Here is a 20780-nt window from a genome sequence, read left to right on the forward strand (position 1 = left end):
CAGACTCACAGCGAGTCACACGTTGTCATTTACGTAAAGTGAACACCATATTTGTTTTCAGATTTGCGCACGTTTTTGTCATAGCTTCGACTGTGAGTAATAATTCTGTTGATAGCACCCCTCTTATCCATTATTGGTGTTGATAGCAACCCTTTAGGGGTGCTATCAACAGAATTATTGTTGATCCACGATAACTAGGCCTATTATCACATTAATGATTTATTAACGCGATAATAATTATCGCGTTAAATTATTATAACAGCGGCATGATAATTGAAGCATATGCTTCAATTATCATGCAGTGGTTATAATAATTGAAGCGGATATCAGCAAATGATCGTTCCTCCTATTATAGTTATCCATTATTAGTGATGAGCTGGGCAGTGCAAAACAATCAGTAAACTTGCTAAAAGAGTCCACGAGAAACCTTGTAGGAATTGTAGGAAACAGTCAACAAAATGCAAAGCATGATTCACTAAAATATATCAGCTAAAGTTATCTGACCCTGCAAATAAAAACTAGCAAAACGTCCACTCTCTGTCCAAACTTGTCCTGGTGTGAACGAAAAAAATCTGGTCGATAGCTCCCATAAAATCGTTCAGTGGTCGACTACAAAAGCTCGGTTTGCATATCGGCTGGTGTAAACGCAGCTTGACTTTTAAGGTCAGGTGTAGCATGGTTGACCTTTAATGTCAGGTATACTAGATTTGACACAAAGCGTCAAGGATACAATATTTAAAAACAAGTGTCAGGTACACTATATTTAAAAACAAGTGTCAGGTACATTATATTTGAAATAGACGGCAGCTATACTAGAGTTGCCACAAAGTGTCACGCACATGTATACTAGAGTTGATGCGGAGCATTAGAGAGAGCATGGCAGGCAGTGAGTGTCAGGCATACAATGGTTGATAACTCGTGTTGAGAACTTTGTATTACCCTGTATTGTGAAAGAGGAGCTGTTAGGTATATGTCAGTTAACACTTGTACCAGAGTTTGTGACAATAATCTTTTGTCAACTTGGAATAACACCTACAAGTCTAGTCACTTGTTGACATCGTGTATTAGATATGGTATCGTTGATAGTGAACACTAAATATATGTATATCATAGTGGCTGATACCCAGCCCTATGGCTGACACTGTGGGCATGAGGTCACAGTTACACTAATATTGATATCGTATGTATTGAATGGTACTGTTAAGACAGACATATCTATAATCTAAGCTTTATAAGCGGTTGTCTTAACACTTAATATCCTTCGATATGGTTTGGGTTTAGCTGCATAAATTGATGTGATACTTATGAGCAGAAAAGTTGACAAGAAATGTTACAAGACTGCATCTGCAAATAACAGAACAACAAAGTTAGCTTATCTTTAGTCCGTAAAGGTAGCCAAGAATTATGGAATGGTTCTACGCAGAACAGCAAGCAGGATATTAAATAGTACTGCCTAGATGAAGGTAAGATTAATGAACCTTGACTAATATATTAGCAACTTTCACCACGAGACAAAACAAGTGAGCAACTGAGCTCCCACAACACTCAGCCAATATGTCACAAGATACTATAAGCCTTCATGTATTTGTTGTTTTCTAGCTGGTCATCGGTTTAAACGCATGGTAACCAAAGTGACCAAGCAGAAAAGAGGCAAAAACAGAGCAGAACAGTCTCTTAACATTTTAGACCTAATCTTGTGGAACAAGCATAATCTCAGATCCTGGAACATATTACGAACTTTCACTTGACTGTGAAAGCACTTAGAGTAGCGCAATTCTTTTTGAACTGTATATCATATTGGAGTTCCAAGCTTGTAGGATTCAATGAAAAAACAGAAATCAAACAGTAAATAGTTTTTGTACACTCTTTCAAAGAAGTGATAATTGAAGAAACATAATGACTGCAGTACAGATAGAGATGCAGTACAGATGCAGTCTGATAGAGTGTGTGTATTTGTTATGTACACTGAGTCTGATAGAGTGTGTGTATTTGTTATGTACACTGAGTCTGATAGAGTGTGTGTATTTGTTATGTACACTGAGTCTGATAGAGTGTGTGTATTTGTTATGTACACTGAGTCTGATAGAGTGTGTATTTGTTATGTACACTGAGTCTGATAGAGTGTGTGTATTTGTTATGTACACTGAGTCTGATAGAGTGTGTGTATTTTTTATGTACACTGAGTCTGGTAGAGTGTGTGTATTTGTTATGTACACTGAGTCTGATAGAGTGTGTGTATTTGTTATGTACACTGAGTTTGATAGAGTGTGTGTATTTGTTATGTACACTGAGTCTGGTAGAGTGTGTATATTTGTTATGTACACTGAGTCTGATAGAGTGTGTGTATTTGTTATGTACACTGAGTCTGATAGAGTGTGTGTATTTGTTATGTACACTGAGTCTGATAGAGTGTGTGTATTTGTTATGTACACTGAGTCTGATAGAGTGTGTGTATTTGTTATGTACACTGAGTCTGATAGAGTGTATATATTTGTTATGTACACTGAGTCTGATAGAGTGTGTGTATTTGTTATGTACACTGAGTCTGATAGAGTGTGTGTATTTGTTATGTACACTGAGTCTGATAGAGTGTGTGTATTTGTTATGTACACTGAGTCTGATAAAGTGTGTGTATTTGTTATGTACACTGAGTCTGATAAAGTGTGTGTATTTGTTATGTACACTGAGTCTGATAGAGTGTGTGTATTTGTTATGTACACTGAGTCTGATAGAGTGTGTGTATTTGTTATGTACACTGAGTCTGATAGAGTGTGTGTATTTGTTATGTACACTGAGTCTGATAGAGTGTATATATTTGTGATGTACACTGAGTCTGATAGAGTGTGTGTATTTGTTATGTACACTGAGTCTGATAGAGTGTGTGTATTTGTTATGTACACTGAGTCTGATAGAGTGTGTGTATTTGTTATGTACACTGAGTCTGATAAAGTGTGTGTATTTGTTATGTACACTGAGTCTGATAAAGTGTGTGTATTTGTTATGTACACTGAGTCTGATAGAGTGTGTGTATTTTTTATGTACACTGAGTCTGATAGAGTGTGTGTATTTGTTATATACACTGAGTCTGATAAAGTGTGTGTATTTGTTATGTACACTGAGTCTGATAGAGTGTGTGTATTTGTTATGTACACTGAGTCTGATAGAGTGTGTGTATTTGTTATGTACACTGAGTCTGATAGAGTGTGTGTATTTGTTATGTACACTGAGTCTGATAAAGTGTGTGTATTTGTTATGTACACTGAGTCTGATAGAGTGTGTGTATTTGTTATGTACACTGAGTCTGATAGAGTGTGTGTATTTGTTATGTACACTGAGTCTGATAGAGTGTGTGTATTTGTTATGTACACTGAGTCTGATAAAGTGTGTGTATTTGTTAGTTTGGATCCTTGTGTCTAGTTTGGATCCTTCGTAATCAAAAATGTCAATCAGTGTGTCATTAGAAACTAATGTTCTGTCAGCAGCCATTTTTTATTTCTCGGTCAGTTACAAGTGCCCTCAGTCTATCTTAATAACTAGTAGTCTCGGTCAGTTACAAGTGCCCTCAGTCTATCTTAATAACTAATAGTCTCGGTCAGTTACAAGTGCCCTCAGTCTATCTTAACAACTAATAGTCTCGGTCAGTTACAAGTGCCCTTAGTCTATCTTAACAACTAATAGTCTCGGTCGGTTACAAGTGCCCTCAGTCTATCTTAATAACTAATAGTCTTGGTCAGTTACAAGTGCCCTTAGTCTATCTTAATAACTAATAGTCTCGGTCAGTTACAAGTGCCCTCAGTCTATCTTAATAACTAATAGTCTCGGTCAGTTACAAGTGCCCTCAGTCTATTTTAATAACTAATAGTCTCGGTCAGTTACAAGTGCCCTCAGTCTATCTTAATAACTAGTAGTCTTGGTCAGTTACAAGTGCCCTTAGTCTATCTCAATAACTGATAGTCCAATTGCCTTGAAACTTTGGTATTGACTGAAGAACATATCACACACAGTGCGACCAAAACTTCGTAATCCGACATAAATCGAAAGTACAGAAAAACAAAGTGAAACTACTCAGCCGAGTTTACTCAGGGTCGGATCAGATGGGAAGACAATTCCCCAAATTATCTCAGGCCCAACCTTCGAAGTGTTAAAGAACTCTCTAGAACAATCAGACTATTTTATTTCTGAGCAATGTTCTGCAAAACGTAGTAAACAAATGCAGCTTTCTCTGAACTGATATGAAAAATGCGAATAACTCACTGAAACTAACTGGATAGCCAATGGTAAATTACTAACATTACGAGTGTAACATCTTAGGAAATCATTTTTGACATATCTTGTTTTATTTCATTCCAGTTGCTCTCTGCAGATACAGTTTCTAACATCAAAGGAAACCATATATCACCTACTATACTGCCTTACCTATATTTAGCTCAACTAGAGATAAGGTTTATGGGCAATCATATTACAATCAAACAGCAGGCGTGTTGAAGGAACTGTACACCCACTTTCAGACATACACTTTGGAAGACAAAGGACTTTCTATTCTATATTGCAGCTGTGTGACCTAATAACTAAATGTGGATGCCAAGTGAGTTTTCTTAAAATATGCATTTAAAACGGTGATTAAAAGTGAAAATGTATGAAACTAATAGTATGTCACAATTTGGCTGTATGGACTGTATATGAGAGTTAGACATAAGAAATGCACTGTTTCCATCGCACGGATGATGCAGATTTGGAATTGTGCCCACCATGAGTAACTGTATGGTAAGTGTATCAATGAATATTCGCATGTTGCAGACTAGTGCTGGTGTTTTTAAAAAAAAAAGATCTCTATACCAGATATGATAGCGATGCATTCGGGACTGCTCAAATCAAAGTAAGAACGGCTGAAATGTTGAAAATGTTTAAAGCGGAATAGCTTGCGCGGCATTTTTTGCTATCATTCGCGAGTGCTGGGAGTATGCTTTTCATCTTTCACAAGCATGAAACTATCGATAAAAATTTGCTAGTAACAAAACACACATGACTTGCGGATTTTGGCTGTTTCCATCTTGTGGATGACACAGACTTGCGGATTAACCGCATCGTGTAACCATAGTGATGGCATCGTATAACCATAGTGATGGCATCGTGTAACCATAGTGATGGCAGCGTTCGTCGTTACATCCCTAAACTTGGTCTAACGCGTGGTCAGATAACCAAAACCATTCTAAACTTGAGGCTGATGGAGGAGAATCCGGCCTGTTGACTAACAAAATTGTTTTGCACAAAACTGCTCTGTAAAGGAACCTTGTATTTAGCCATATTTTATCTTTAAATAATGCCGCTGGCCGACTTCCGTTTCTACTGCTGTTTATGAAAACTAGTTAGTACCTTAAGTCCTGTTGTTAAAAAGCTTCTACCGCCCCGTCCCTTACCTGCCTCTCACGCTCTTTCTGAAGGTTAATACGAGCTTCCAGGTCTTCAAATGTTTGAGTGAAGGCTTGCGCGTGGAATCGTTCCGTCGTTAACTTGACATAGGCTCCAAAAATGTTGGCAGCCAACAGGCAGCACTGCTCTGTAGTGATCTACAACCAATTACAGAAAGCTTTCCATAAAGATCAGAGCCTGTTCACCAGATGCTCATCAGATGCAAATATGATGTAAGTACATAATAGCGAGGAAAATACTTATGGAGGGCATCACTCTATTGCTGCCACCCCTGCTGCGTTGCTGCTATCTGTCATGCCAGCTTAATGCAGCACCCATAAGCATATCTGTCTACCTTCAGTGTTATACCACATCATGATCACTGTGACAGTACAAAATCAATTATTGGGAAAATCAGTGTTTTCTAAAACGGAAACTTCACTAGCGTTTGCTAAATAGCTGTTTAAACTGGATAGCTGAGTGAACTTACCTGACCATTGCATACTTCACTAATGTACGTTTGGTACAACAAAGTGTATGTAATATATTTTATTAAAACACTTGATACAGAACTTTCATAGGGTTATTAATAAAGAACATAACTTTATACCAAATGAATACTTAATACTTAACGCAGCAATACAATAGTACAGTAACACAACAATAAAGTATAAAATTATGCAACAATATGTACAATAATACCGTAATACAAAAAATCTTGTTTTTATTAGTATAAAATGATGCAACAATATGTACAATAACACCGTAATACAAAAAACTGGTAATACAGTAACACAATAATATGGTATTACAAGTGGCAAAATAACACCCAAATGAGAATGCTCAAAAGAATTACGTAACAGCCAATACAGTTCTTAATACATGACTAAATTGTTACAGTGTTACGCTGCCTCCGGGTTCCATTTGTTGAGCAAAAGTGTACAAAAAGGTTTTAATGAATTCACTATTTCTTTGCTAGATCTCTTGTTCGCAGCCACTGATACAGTTAGGTATTGTGTACAGCTATGCGTAGCTATACAGCATTCGAATACGCCTCTGGCCCATCAGAAAGAGTCAAGAATAAGTTATATTATAATGGCCTCGACTATGACAATATTTGGGGCCATTCATGTCATCAGAGGCAAGGATGAAACCCTGATTTAGGGAGCATTAGTGGGTGAGGGATCGTGTGTGGCAGTTCATACAGATAGAGTATATAGTTGTGATTAAACCTGAGAATGTTAGCTGGTGGTCGTGTTAACACTGGTAACAAACTTATGTACACTCTAGCTACCTTATGTACATTCTAGCTACTTTATGTACACTCTAGCTACCTTATGTACATTCTAGCTAACTTATGTACACTCTAGCTACATTATGTACACTCTAGCTAGCTTATGTACACTTTAGCGAACTCATGTACATTCTAGCTACCTTATGTACACTCTAGCTACCTTATGTACACTCTAGCTAACTTATGTACACTCTAGCTACCTTATGTACACTCTAGCTACCTTATGTACACTCTAGCTACCTTATGTACACTTTAGCAAACTTGTGTACATTCTAGCTACCTTATGTACAGTGTACATTAGTACCAGGTACTAATGTACACTGTACATAAGGTAGCTAGAATGTACATAAGAAGGTACATAGATTGTACATTGTACAATCTAGCTACCTTATGTACACTTTAGCTGCCTTATGTACACTTTAGCTACCTTATGTACACTCTAGCTATCTTATGTACACTCTAGCTACCTTATGTACATTCTAGCTGCATTCTATTTTAGGCTTCTTCCCTTTCATGCTTTATTTTTTATTAGTATGATTCCAACTTCTTAAAGATTAAGACCAACGTATACATGTAAATGTATACATGTATGTATACACTTCTCGTGCGACTAAAGAGAAACCGTGTGTAATCAAAATAGCCTCAAAATTTAGCCTAAAAATGCGTAGTAGCATAGATTCCATCGTAAATGCAAAAAACATTTTTCACATACATTGAAGTATCAAGACCGCATTTAATAAGGAACTACTATTAGCCTGATACAGTTACTAATTATTTCTATTGTGTTGCATTCAAAGTTTAACAAAAAACTGTAAAGACTTAGAATTGCAAAACAAACTTTGATATGAATAGAAACAACAAACGAATTAACTGCTATTGTAATCGAGTCATTATTAGTACGGTTTGTGTGCACCTTTCTACTGATCACTTGCTATTATGGGTTCGTAAAGATCGCGAATGTTCAAATAGAAGTGGTGTTCAAATAGAACTGGCGTTCAATTAAAGGGTGGCACTCAAACATTCTCCCATAGTGGCGCTTAAATAGAGGTAACGTTCAAATAAAGGCGGCATTCAAATACAGGTTTTACGGTAAGTATTCTCATCAATATTGATCAGTATTATTCACTGTGGTTTTATGCATCAACCTAAGTAAGCATGTATCAGCCTTAACTAACCCTATATCAATCTTAACTAACCCTACATCAACCTTAACTAACCATACATCAACCTTAACTAACCCTACAGCAACCTTAACTAACCCTATAACAACCTAATCCAGCCATGCATCAACCTTAACTAGCCATACCTCAACCTTAATTAGGTTGACCTGCGTATGGTGATCAGCCTAAACAAATTCCTATACACTAACAAACCCAAGTGAAAAAGTTCCTTTTATTCTAAAGAACTTTATTAAAACAGTTCTATGTATATCTTAGAGTCATAGTCATATCTTATGTCGTAGTTAACAAGAGACCTGCAATGAAACCTGTACTACCAAGTCAATATTTTGTAACAGTTTTATCATCATGCACAGATACACATGTACATGTACTAAAAAACACATTAATATGATAATAGTAAACACTCGATCCACTCAACACAGAATAGCTGATAATCATGATCAGCTATGAACTCCTAGACAAATCTCTGCTTATAAAGTGCCTTTCGTTCCAAAATTCTATGATTTGAAATATATGTTTGTTGGTGAATAATAACAAATTAAAGTCAGAACTCAAACAATAAACTACTCCAACAGAAATAAGACTAAATCTCTAAAGGAATATTTCTTTTTCCCTGTTCTAGGTTTGAGAGTAGCAGCAGCTGAACTGTATTCAATTTGCCCTCACAAACTATCACGAACCAATCACACACCTATTACAGACCAATCATAGACCTATCACAGACTAATCACAGACCAATCACAGACCTATCACCTACCAATCACAGACCAACCACAGACCTATCACAGACCAATCACAGGCCTATCACAGACCTATCACAGGTCAAATTTTGGATCTGACAATGATCGGTTTGTTAAGCGCTGCCATAGAGCAGTTTTTCACCTTATTAGTCCAGAAGAGTACGTGCGACTCCGAGTGAATTACTTATTTTAAGTTTTTAACTATTAGAACACAGGTTACAATTTATGTGTATGCAATCTATCTCTAATGCTGACATTACACTGCCTAGTGTAAACAGCAAATTATCACTTCACTTTTCTCTCTTATACTTCAGTTAGGCGAGACAAGATTTGATTTGAGATCAGTCGCTGGACAAGAACCCCACAATTAATGCCCATTTCTGAGAAGAGACCACAGGACATCTGAGGTAAGAGATAATACTTACTATGATGTAGTGTGGAATATGCTTTCCATGATCCTCCAAATCCCGAATGTGTAGGCAGCCATGAGCTACGAGTGATATGCAACCTCCAATCACAGCCCAGAGAATCGGAACAGGAAATATAACATAAAGCATCACAACGCTTATGGATAATACTGTAGTGACTGCGAATGGAGTTCTGAAGCTGCCTATGAGGATAAGCAGCCAGAAGCAGACCCATAGCGCCATAGAGAGTACTTTGATCGTTTTTTTGAAGGTGTAGGTGATGGAGGTGACTACGACTGTTGCCAGGCTTACCAGACATAGTAGGATTCCAAAGAAACTTTGGGCGATTGACACTCCCTAAAAGCACAGTGGCCAGTGTTGAACCGGCTGTGAACAACCAAATTTGTTTAAATTTGTGATAATTTTCCCATGGAATAAATTTGTAATAATATAGCATACCGCTAAGCTAACATTTGCATCACATTTTTATATCAGTTTTCATTGTCATACAATCTAAATAACATTTTTGTAAATACCATTTCCGTGTTTCGCTGGAGAATTTGTTCTTGAGAAGATTCTGTTAGCTCTACATGGCTAAAGAGTTTGGATATATTGTACCTGTTACTACAGTATCATTGACAGCTCCGCTGCATCTCTATCACACCAAGTTGAGAGTTAACAGCGCTTATAGTCATTCAGTTTTTAACAATGAATCTAATATTTCTAATCCTCGACATTGCTAAAAAACCAACAATAATTTTGATTTTTTGCCATAGACTCTTGTCTGGTCAGCTCTAGCAGTTTGTACTATCATATAAACCGGTGACTAGAACACACAAATTCATGTTTAATTTAAATCTAAAAATGAAATAGCTGCTACTTTTAAAAATTTGTAAAAAATTGTATCCTACTAACTTATCCTACCAGTTTTTGATAATAAGTGTAAGGGAGGGCTCAATTTTAAACAAGTTCTACACGCAAAAGGCAGTACATTTGCCAGTGTACCTCTCTGTTCTATTTACAGCACCGAATGGATAGTCACAGCCCCTCCCGTTGATTAGTTATATTACAATAAATAGCTAGCCGTTACTTTTATTATGGCTTGTTGCAATGGAAAGACTGTTCTAGGTGGAAGCTAATGATGGAGTTATGTACCAACCACTGTCTGTTCATTCTTTTCTCACTGCTTCTCGTTTGCACATAATTAATAAAATGCTACGAAACATCCTCTTTCTCAGACTCTATGATTCCTATAAGTAGAGGCACATATTCCAATCTGCCTACATCTGTTATGCAACATTCTCGTCTAACATGCTAGCCGCTTTGTCCGCGCATAGACTATCTCGAGTTACACAACTGCAGTAGGTAAAGAGAAAGGGTAGAGGAAATACAGAAAAGATTGGAAAGAGTGAAGAGGAAGGGTAAGGGATGGTGGCCCTAGATATACCCAAACACATGCAAATACTTCACAAGTCGGCAGAAAGCTGACAGCATGTGCAGGAGAATTAAACTTTCATTGCCTCTTGAAATACCTGAATACAGAGTAACTAGCTAAAGCATTGCTTACAATTGATATATTAGCTTTGATAGGAACGCAGGTGTAGACTATATTGTTACATCGCGTGTCAATATGACCATCAGATGAAGAGCTTTCTAGAAACAATGAACAAGCCAGTGTTTCTTTAAACTATATTAAGATTTTAAACATACCAGGTGACTTGTATTTTGAAAGGGCATGCAGGCATTTATATTTTCAGGAACAAATACATTGAAATAAAAATAGTGTATCATAGCTTGATGCCATGGATGTTGTGTAGGTATGTTGATACTAGCCTGAAGCATTTAATGTACATATGTTTGCTGCTTTTTACGAATAAATTTTATTTTATTTTTATAAGCACATTCCATACTATACAATTAAATTTTATTTTTATAAGCACATTTCATACTATCTACAATTGAATTTTATTTTTATAAGCACATTCCATACTATCTACTATTAAATTTCATACACCATAGTAAATATCCAACCATTTCCTAAGGGCAAGTTTATAAGAAACCAAGAGAAGGTTGTCACAGCACAGATTATTCTGTTTTACCTTTCTATTCCATAGAGCTATCCATGGAGTTCTATCCCGTAGAGCAGTATGGCTATCGACTAAACTGCATCAGCTGTCAGTTGTTATGGCAGAGAAGGAAAAATAGAAAAAAACTAACTAATGTTATTAAAGTAAGATAATCTGATTAGCTGGTTGGTTACATGGTGGCAGCTGAAGTTACCATGTCAGCATTTCAACAAACAGGTATTATAGCAAACCTTGAATCTGTCATTACGGATCCTAAAGTAGAGAATAGTTCCGAGAACAATAGCTGAAGCTAGGAGAGTGAGAGCTGCCGAGACGAGAAGAATGATTCGCTTTCTTACATTGAGATAGTCTTCTGAAAGCATCTCTATCTTCATCATGATCTCTTCTCTCGCTTTCTATAGCGAAAGAGAACGCGCATGAGTTAACATTATCAAATATTCATCACAAATCTGAGTAAAGCTTGCATATGACTTATTAAACAAGACACTAGATGCCCAAGGCTACAGCTTTTCATGCTTAAAATCTACAGAAACGGATGAAATTCTCAAATTATTATTTTGAATAGAAATGTTATTACAAGACACTTTATCAAGGAGAACCACTGGTACATTTGGTAACTTTGCAGATGGTTAGTAATTGTATTGAACTAGTTCACTGTTTACTGATTAAATTCAAATCTAATAACTCTCTCATTAGAATAATTATCCATCAAAAAACTCTCTCCTGCATAATTATAATCTACGCATACCTTATTTGATCTTCGGTTATTCCCATTGTCATCATATTCTGTAACTTCAGACTCCGAGTAATATGGCAGGTGGTTTGTCGAAGACATATCCGTATGTCAGCGCTAGCTTATAATTCCGGGCAGCAACTCTGGTGAGACTAACAGTTTTCTTGCAGTAATAGCGATGAAGATAACAGTTGATGCATATCTCTGCCCATCTTTAGCATTAATCTCTTGCAATTAGCATCTTTTATACTCCGCTTAGAGATATATAGCCATAAACCCTAGCAGATCTTCTTCTGCTGTTGGATTGCCTCAGAAAACCAAATGGGTAATTACTCTAACAATAGCTCCTTATGCACACCTCCTTACTTCTGTTAAATCCGAGTCGAGTTTGGCAGCAGCTCTAACCTCCTTACTTCTGTTAAATCCAAGTCGAGTTCGGCAGCAGCTCTAAATCACATTGTCGTTAGAAAACATCCACGCGGCTGCTTTGATTCTAGTCATCTGCCTAACGCTCCAGTCTTGTCAGTTGTCTACTGATTACTGTAGAGTAATATCTTGCTCATTCATGCCTATAGGGCAGTTGGTCATTACGGAGAGAGCGAGTGGAGGAATAGAAAATCTTAGTGGCGTGTTCCCTGTTTAATCTGGATTACAGAAATTGCTGAGCTCTCTTCTTCCGATCGACTCTTACTAATGAGATACGTCAAGCAGTCAACCATGACTTCATCAATCACCTCCACCTAACTATTTTTTATGTAATTGACGCCACTAAACAGTAATCTTTCTTGCAAATGACCTTAAATTAAACAGGGATTAATTTGCGCCGTTTGCATATAGAAGTTGTCTGTTAAACTTCAGATTTAGACAGGATTGTTTAGAGTGTAGAGCTTGGTCTCGTCAACCCTATCCTAACATTAACTGCGGAGTAGTGGTTTATCACGTACATCATATTTGTAGATGAGCTAACCGAGCCTCATAAGACCATTCCAATATAAACTTTGAGTTAGGTGATATCGGTTTGTGACATCTGACATCTCGACAACAGACCTGGTTCAGATGATAAAATACATACATTGGGGAATCAAGAAGCAATAACTGACTTTGATCTACTGACAGCATTTCAGTAAACTTTTGAAGTGGAGTATACAATGGAGGAAAGTATGTGATAGGCCTTATAGCGGATAGCGTGCTTCATCCATCAATGTCTCGTAATGCAAGGGCAATAATAGCTTTAAAAATAGTCATTTTTTTCTATTGTCTCTCTGACCATCGCAATACATATTTGTATCGCTATTTTGAGAGGTACATGACAAAAAAAAACAAAATATTTACACTAGAGCAAGAGAGGACAACTTTGAAATGATCTAGCAAATGCTTAAGCGTAATAGGAGTCTTAATGCCTTTTGTTGTATTTGTGACCACAGAGCATAATGATGCAGTGATAGACCTGCATATTTCAGTACACTTTTATATACTTCCTACACTTATATACTTTCTGCACATCGAATAAAACAATTCAACAAGCAGCAGCGACATTGGCAGCAACAGCTAAATTGTAAACAAGCTGTAAATTTCAAAACAGCCATTACCTGTACCACAGTGCATGTGGTAGAATATGCTGCTAGGACTCTGAAAACTTCTGTTAGGTATTATATCATAACAAAAACTTCACACACTGGTCATCTAGACCTTTACATATGAACATTAGGTCAAAGCTGCAAAGGTGTGAGTTGATATTTGTTGAATTGTTAAATTTAATATTTTTTTTAAAGCTAAACATATTTTAAAAGTCTAACATACAATTTAAGGTGTTACAATTTGAATTACGGTAAGACCTCTAATTGAACGCCACCTCCATTTAACTGCCACTATAGAGAGAGGGTTGAAAAATAAAGCGCAACACTTTAATCGAATGCCATCCCCACTTGACTGCCACTTTGCCATTCTTTGATCTGTAAGAACCCATAATAGAAAGAGATTAGTAGAAAAGTATCCACAAAATCCTACTAGCAATGATTCGGTTACATCAATAACAATAAATTCTTTCGTTGTTTCTGTTTGTATCAAAGTTTGTTTTCGATTTCCAAAGTTTTTCGTTCATTTCATTAAAACTTTCAAAGAAACACCATAAAAATAATTAATAACTGTATCAGGTTAACAATAGTTCCTTGTTTAACCCGGTTTTGATACTTTGACGCACGTATGTAAAAAACGGTTTACATTTACGATGGTATATGAATGACTAGCTTTAGGTTAAAAGTTGTGCTTAGCGCCCATCTGGGTTAAAAGTTTATAATTTGTGCGAAATGCAACGCGTAAAAGTTTTGCTCTGCTCAAAAAAGTGCTTGGATGTTAATATTGACTAGTTCAGCAGTGCAAAAGAAGAGTTGAGTTCAGAAAGCATTGTGGAAAGTATGTATTGAACAGCCAGAAGATGTTCGTTCTATCGAAAGCAATAATCAGAATGCAACTGGCCGAGGAAACAATGCAAATACTTTTGTTTTTAAAATATTAATGTTCGTTTATGCGTGTATTATAAGTATGGTTCATTTATGGCACTTGTTCTTGAATATACATTTGTAGCATTCGATAGATTATTACAGAACTTAGAAATTTGCAGATTTATAGCATATTATTTGATAGCATCCTTACAATTATCTTACCTCGGCTTGCAATGGATCAACGCTGATAACTCCTATTTTATTGCACATAAAAAGCTAGTTTTGGCTGCAAACTGTAGCAAACATATCAATGAGTGTAATGAGCTTTTATACAACATCGTTAAATGTAGCTATAAAATGAAAACGCTTTAAAATTTAAAATGAAATAAAAAAATTGAAAGCTCTAATAAATTGCAAAGCAGGACACAGGCTATAATATCATCGCAGGTTAATTGCAAGCAATAGATATGAACTGGTTGAGATATTTTTCAGCTTCCCAATGTATATTTATGTAAAGATCTTTGACAAGTTAGAGGTAAGCTAGCAGATTTATTGCATCCAAAAGGGTTAATGTCGCTCCAACCGAATAAGGGTGCCAAGTATAGATGACATTCACTTTGCCGTTAGAGGGTAAAATTTATCTTCACAAAATTCTGTGACAAGCTATTTGAAAAATACAATGCCAGCCTCTCTTTGAATGCCATTTCTATTTGACCACTATTATAGGGGAGGAGTTGAAACATACAGCCCCATGGCATTCAAATAGAGGTTTTACGGTAGTCGAGTAGACATAGAAACAGCCTACATCAAAGATACCACAATAGTGTTGTGTATGGTGATGAGGGTATGTATATCTTACCACAATAATGTTGTGTATGGTGATGAGGGTATGTATATCTTACCACAATAATGTTGTATATGGTGAGGGGGGTACATCTTACCACAATAGTGTTGTATATGGTGAGGAGGGTATATCTTACCACAATAGTGTTGTATATGGTGATGAGGGTATATCTTACCACAATAGTGTTGTGTTTGGCGATGAGGGTATATCTTACCACAATAGTGTTGTATATGGTGATGAGGGTATATCTTACCACAATAGTGTTGTATATGGTGATGAGGGTATATCTTACCACAATAGTGTTGTATATGGTGATGAGGGTATATCTTACCACAATAGTGTTGTATATGGTGATGAGGGTATATCTTACCACAATAGTGATGTATATGGTGATGAGGGTATATCTTACCACAATAGTGTTGTATATGGTGATGAGGGTATATCTTACCACAATAGTGTTGTATATGGTGATGAGGGTATATCTTACCACAATAGTGTTGTATATGGTGATGAGGGTATATCTTACCACAATAGTGTTGTATATGGTGATGAGGGTATATCTTACCACAATAGTGTTGTATATGGTGATGAGGGTATATCTTACCACAATAGTGTTGTATATGGTGATGAGGGTATATCTTACCACAATAGTGTTGTATATGGTGATGAGGGTATATCTTACAACAATAGTGTTGTATATGGTGATGAGGGTAATCAAAAGGCGAAAGAGGTGAAAGATAAATTGACTGAAGTGACCAGCATAAATGAAAGACTCGTTTAGCCTTGGCTGTAGCCTTAGCTGTAACCTTAGCTGTAGATGGTCAACTACATGTAGTTTCTACTTTCTAAGGTGATACTATTAATACTGATAAATTGATACATCACACACTTGAGTAAATGGCTTGATAGGACAAGTCACAATTATTACTGAATATTACCTCAACAGTAAAGTTTAGTACTGTAATTTTTAATAAAAGTATGATGAAATGTACGTTTTGAAGCTTGCTATAGAAGAAAGCTCTTTTTGTTTATTGGTTATATTTTTTACTAGCCATAACCTCACAGTAACGATAGCAACAGATCTCCAGAACCTTTCCTTGGATTTTCACTTTGTCACTGGTGCTGCCAACCTCTAGCAAAGAAATATTAATTTATGCAATAATTTAGGCTTTTAATGCTATATTATAATAAATTATGTACATGCAGTTTTTACTAGGTACAAGATTGATACATACAGACCACTATCATTTCTTTTGTGTGCCATTCCATACCAAGTGAGCCTCCACCCTCCTAAAATATTTTGGACACATACCATCTATGGCGAGACAACTCCGAATTCATTGGATGCTTTTAGCTGAGGATGTGTACCATACATAAATAAAACTTAGTAAATGGTTGTGAACAAGATCCTTAAACAGGTTCTGTGAACCACTGTTGGAAGATGGCAGCCTTGAAACACGCATAAAAATAGCAAATCATAGGGGATTGTGATCTCAACCTCACTGGATCTCAGTGTGAAAACAAAGAAGCGATGAGCAGTTTCTTCTGCAAAGGATACATTCCACAGCATACCTCCTTTCATACATGTGAACGGGCAACTACTCAATGCATTGTTCAAACAGTTCTGGATGCTAGCAGCATCCAGTATATATAAGTAGTGCTGCTCAGGATTCTTTCAAGACCTACACTGGTGCTTGCACATCTTGCGGTGATATTTCTGGACTATGCAGAGAAATGCAATCGTCACCTCCTAAGCCATGCAAAGACTGCCTGCCAGGCATAGCAGGTGAAAACAATTTTAATGAATGAGGGACTACGCAATAGAAATCTGCTACAGCTAAAATTGTAAGTCAAAAAATATGCTTACATTTTTATAATTAACAGCATGGTAAGATACTGTGGAAAATGCTTGAGACAACCTAGCCAAGATAGGTTGTCTCACAATGCTAAATCTTTAACCTACAGTAGTTCCAGAAAGATCTAAGGATACACTTGTGGCAAAAACCACTCTGATAATGGCAATAAACGCAATAGATGTTGTGTTAAACTTTGCAGTTGAGTGATGAGAGACAGAAGAAGCAAAAAAAAATTGTAAGCTATATAATTATATCTAAACTACATAGGCTATAGAAGATACATAAGCTATATAAGATACAAAAGCTATATAAAATACATATAAGATATAATATGGGCCCTATATATATTTAATATGTATATATATAATATAAGATACATGGGCTATATAAAATATATAAGCTATATGAGATATATAAGCTATAAAAGATACATAAGCTATATGAGATATATAAGCTATATGAGATATATATGCTATATGAGATATATAAGCTATAAAAGATACATAAGCTATATGAGATATATAAGCTATATAAGATACATAAGCTATATGAGATATATAAGCTATAAAAGATACATAAGCTACAGTGTATATGAGATATATAAGCTATATGAGATACATAAGCTATATGAGATATATAAGCTATATGAGATATATAAACTATATGAGGTATATAAGCTATAAAAGATACATAAGCTATATGAGATATATAAGCTATACAAGATATATAAGCTATATAAGCTATATAAGATACATAAACTATATGAGATATATCAACTCATACCACTGTCATACAGCCCACGACCAACGAGATGGCCAGAGATATTGGCAAAAAAATAAAGGGTACTGATGGTCGAGAAATGCAAAATTAGCAATCAAATGGCTCTGCAGTGCAATAGGATAACTGCAATGGTAGCTGTAATGTACTGGGTGTGGGTGTTATTATATACAACAATAAGCAATAATGAATGGAAAAGATGTTTATATTTTCCCCCTGCAATAGGAGAAATGCAATATTGGCCAATATTAGAAGTAAAATGCACTGATATTCTTGGAATAATCAATTTTATTAATATAGTAATAATAGAAAACCAATACACAATTTTGTTTACATTTCAAAACGTCATAGGTAGCAATATCGAGAAGTTGCGGTATTTATATAGGTTTTTAGAAAATTTATTTAAAAAGTGTTTGGTCATGACAAACAACAACAATGAAAGGAAAATATTACACGTTTATGTCTCTCCCTTGCAATAGGAGAAATGCAATGTTGGCCAATATTATAAGTAGAATGCACTGATATTATTAAAATAACCAATATTGTTAATATAGTAATACAGCAATATTAGAAAACCTATGAGCGTTCACGCGTCTCGAAGATTTCTGCAAACTGCAGCAAAATAAAAGCTGTTACAAAAGTGTTATAAAGCTGTAGGCCTAATTTACTGTAATGTATGTAATTCAACAATAAAGAAATATGTTTATTATAACTCTGAAATGCAAAATTAGAAGTAAAATGGCAAGCTATACACAGTTTGAAAGTTTGTTGCGTTGAATGTAGAATGGTTTTGATAAACGATCTTTAACAGAAAGCAGTAGGAGCATTCACGCGTATAAAACTGTAGCAAAATAAAAAATGTTTTCGTCATGAAGGAGCGTTGTAGTTCGGCCCTAGCTTGTACATAAGTTGTAAAGAATTTCGGCTAACGTTTCAAATAATGAAACCTTCGGTGATTGGACAAAAAACACAGGCTGATAAACTGTGTACCACAATTTCGTACCTGTAAATCAGTCTACGCCTCAAACGGTCTACGTTTATTACAGAAACCTTCGAATAAATTCGATTACAAGTAAAAAATGCCATAGACTGATGAAATGAGCACGGTTTTCTCGTGAAATGCGCACTGCTAAATAGTTCTACTATCTGTCGCACGGCTTTATTGGCGTTTCAATTTTCGGTCTTAACTTTTATTAAACCGAGCTTTTCAAGCTTTTTGTGGCAATTTTCGTTCAAATTAATCTGTCTATTTGTGTATAATCCGATCAGATGGGTAAGTTTAAAGATAATACCGACGGTTTACAAAGACTTGGTAACATATTCAAATAGGTTTAAATGTGTTTTGTCTCGTTATTATACTTTAACGACTTTACATTCCGATGCTTAAATTTGTTGATAAAATTTCTAGCCAAGGGTTCCTCTCATTGTTGATGAATAATTTTCGTAAGTTGTGTGCACATGCATTTATCATAAAAACTCCCACACTTCGCTCCGCTCGTTTGCTCGTGGGATAAGCTATATGAGATATATAAGCTATAAAAGATACATAAGCTATATGAGATATATTAGCTATACAAGATATATAAGCTATATAAGATATATAAGCTATATAAGATACATAAACTATATGAGATATATCAACTTGAAAAATCTACACAACACACCTGATAAATGTAAAAACAATGTCTAAAGGCAAAAAGATAAGAAATTGTTATAAAAAAATCCTTGAATCTATAGATTGATAGTAGTTGAAAAAGGCCAATAAAAACGGAAAGGCATAACCATGTTTAAAAAGGTTAAGCTCTAAAAAGCCAGATCACAAAAAGGCTACCTCCATGATGTCTGTTGACTAGCACTATAAGAGACATTATCAGCTGATATAACCCAGTCTGGCCTGGTATGCTTATTGGTGTGGCCTGAGTTGACTTGTCCTCCAGTTACAATTCCAACCAGTTACCTTGTGCTAACTGTATGAGCGCTGCGTTAATAGCCAGCAAGCATTAGAAGTTTTTATAGTCTGTACTCATCACAAATGGCGAAGCAACTCTGATGGCAAGCAGCGATGAAGAACGAGATAGACTTACTTCTCAAGGATGACAACTGGGAATTTGTCCCTCTCCCCGACAAGCGTACTCAGGCTAAAAATCATTGGGTTTACACCATAAAACAAGAAGGTGAAAACTAATACAAAACCTGGTAGGCGACAAAAGGATGCACGCAAGTTGAAGGTGTGGACTACACAGACACACACTCACCAACCTCTGCATTCACCTCTATAAACTCCCTTAAAAACAATGAACAAGATGCATATTCACTAAATATATGTCAGAAGAGCTTATCTCAATGCTTCCACGGATGTTGACATTACCCTTCAGAGTTCGAAGAAATTAGCAATGATGGTGAGCCACTGACTTGCTACTTGAAGTTTATTTACAGACGAAAGCAAAGTGCACGTAACCGGCATACAACCCTGACTAGCTATTTCAAGGAGGAAGGCTTGATGGCGATTCTCAATGACCCTGTGTATACAAATTCAGTGAGCAGCTCATTGGCAATTTTACTTTTTTGGTAGAGGATATACTGATCTTCAGCAACTAACTTAACACTATCAATACAACCAAGACAAAGCTATGCAAGCAATTTAACATGGATGATTAAGGACACCGGCAATGGTTTTTCAGTATCGACTTCGCCAAAAGTCCTGATGGCTTGTACACCATGTCACAGAAATGCTATGCCAAGCAGATGCTAGAATGTTTCATACCTCAGGATGCAAATAGGTAAAATGCCAGACAACAAATCTGGAAAGCTGACCTTGACCACAAAAAATGTACATTGAGAATTTTTGAAATCAGGATTTCCTTACTTTCAAGCAGTTGGTAGTCTTGTCTATCTTATAATCTCAACCAGACCTGACATCCGCTACGTTGTGTCAAAACCATCAATTCTTAGAAAGACCTGACTCAAAACAGACTGCCTGACCAAAGCGTAAAATTCGCAACAAAGACACT

The 20780-nt window shown here is 36.1% G+C and overlaps 1 protein-coding gene across 1 annotated transcript in view; it reads right to left on the minus strand.

Annotated features, from left to right (window-relative positions):
• LOC137389548 (adenylate cyclase type 2-like) overlaps window positions 1-12201 on the minus strand; it is a 42066-nt gene extending 29865 nt beyond the window's left edge. The window contains exons 1-4 of the mRNA XM_068075582.1: window positions 11867-12201; window positions 11349-11513; window positions 9050-9388; window positions 5418-5567 (exon numbers count right to left, since the gene is read on the minus strand). Coding sequence (XP_067931683.1) covers window positions 5418-5567; window positions 9050-9388; window positions 11349-11513; window positions 11867-11953 — 741 coding nt within the window. The 5' untranslated portion in view covers window positions 11954-12201. The remainder of the gene's footprint in view (window positions 1-5417; window positions 5568-9049; window positions 9389-11348; window positions 11514-11866) is intronic.
• Window positions 12202-20780: the final 8579 nt, after the last annotated feature.

This window comes from Watersipora subatra, chromosome 3 (assembly GCF_963576615.1).
Source record: "Watersipora subatra chromosome 3, tzWatSuba1.1, whole genome shotgun sequence".
Lineage (NCBI taxonomy): Eukaryota > Metazoa > Bryozoa > Gymnolaemata > Cheilostomatida > Watersiporidae > Watersipora > Watersipora subatra.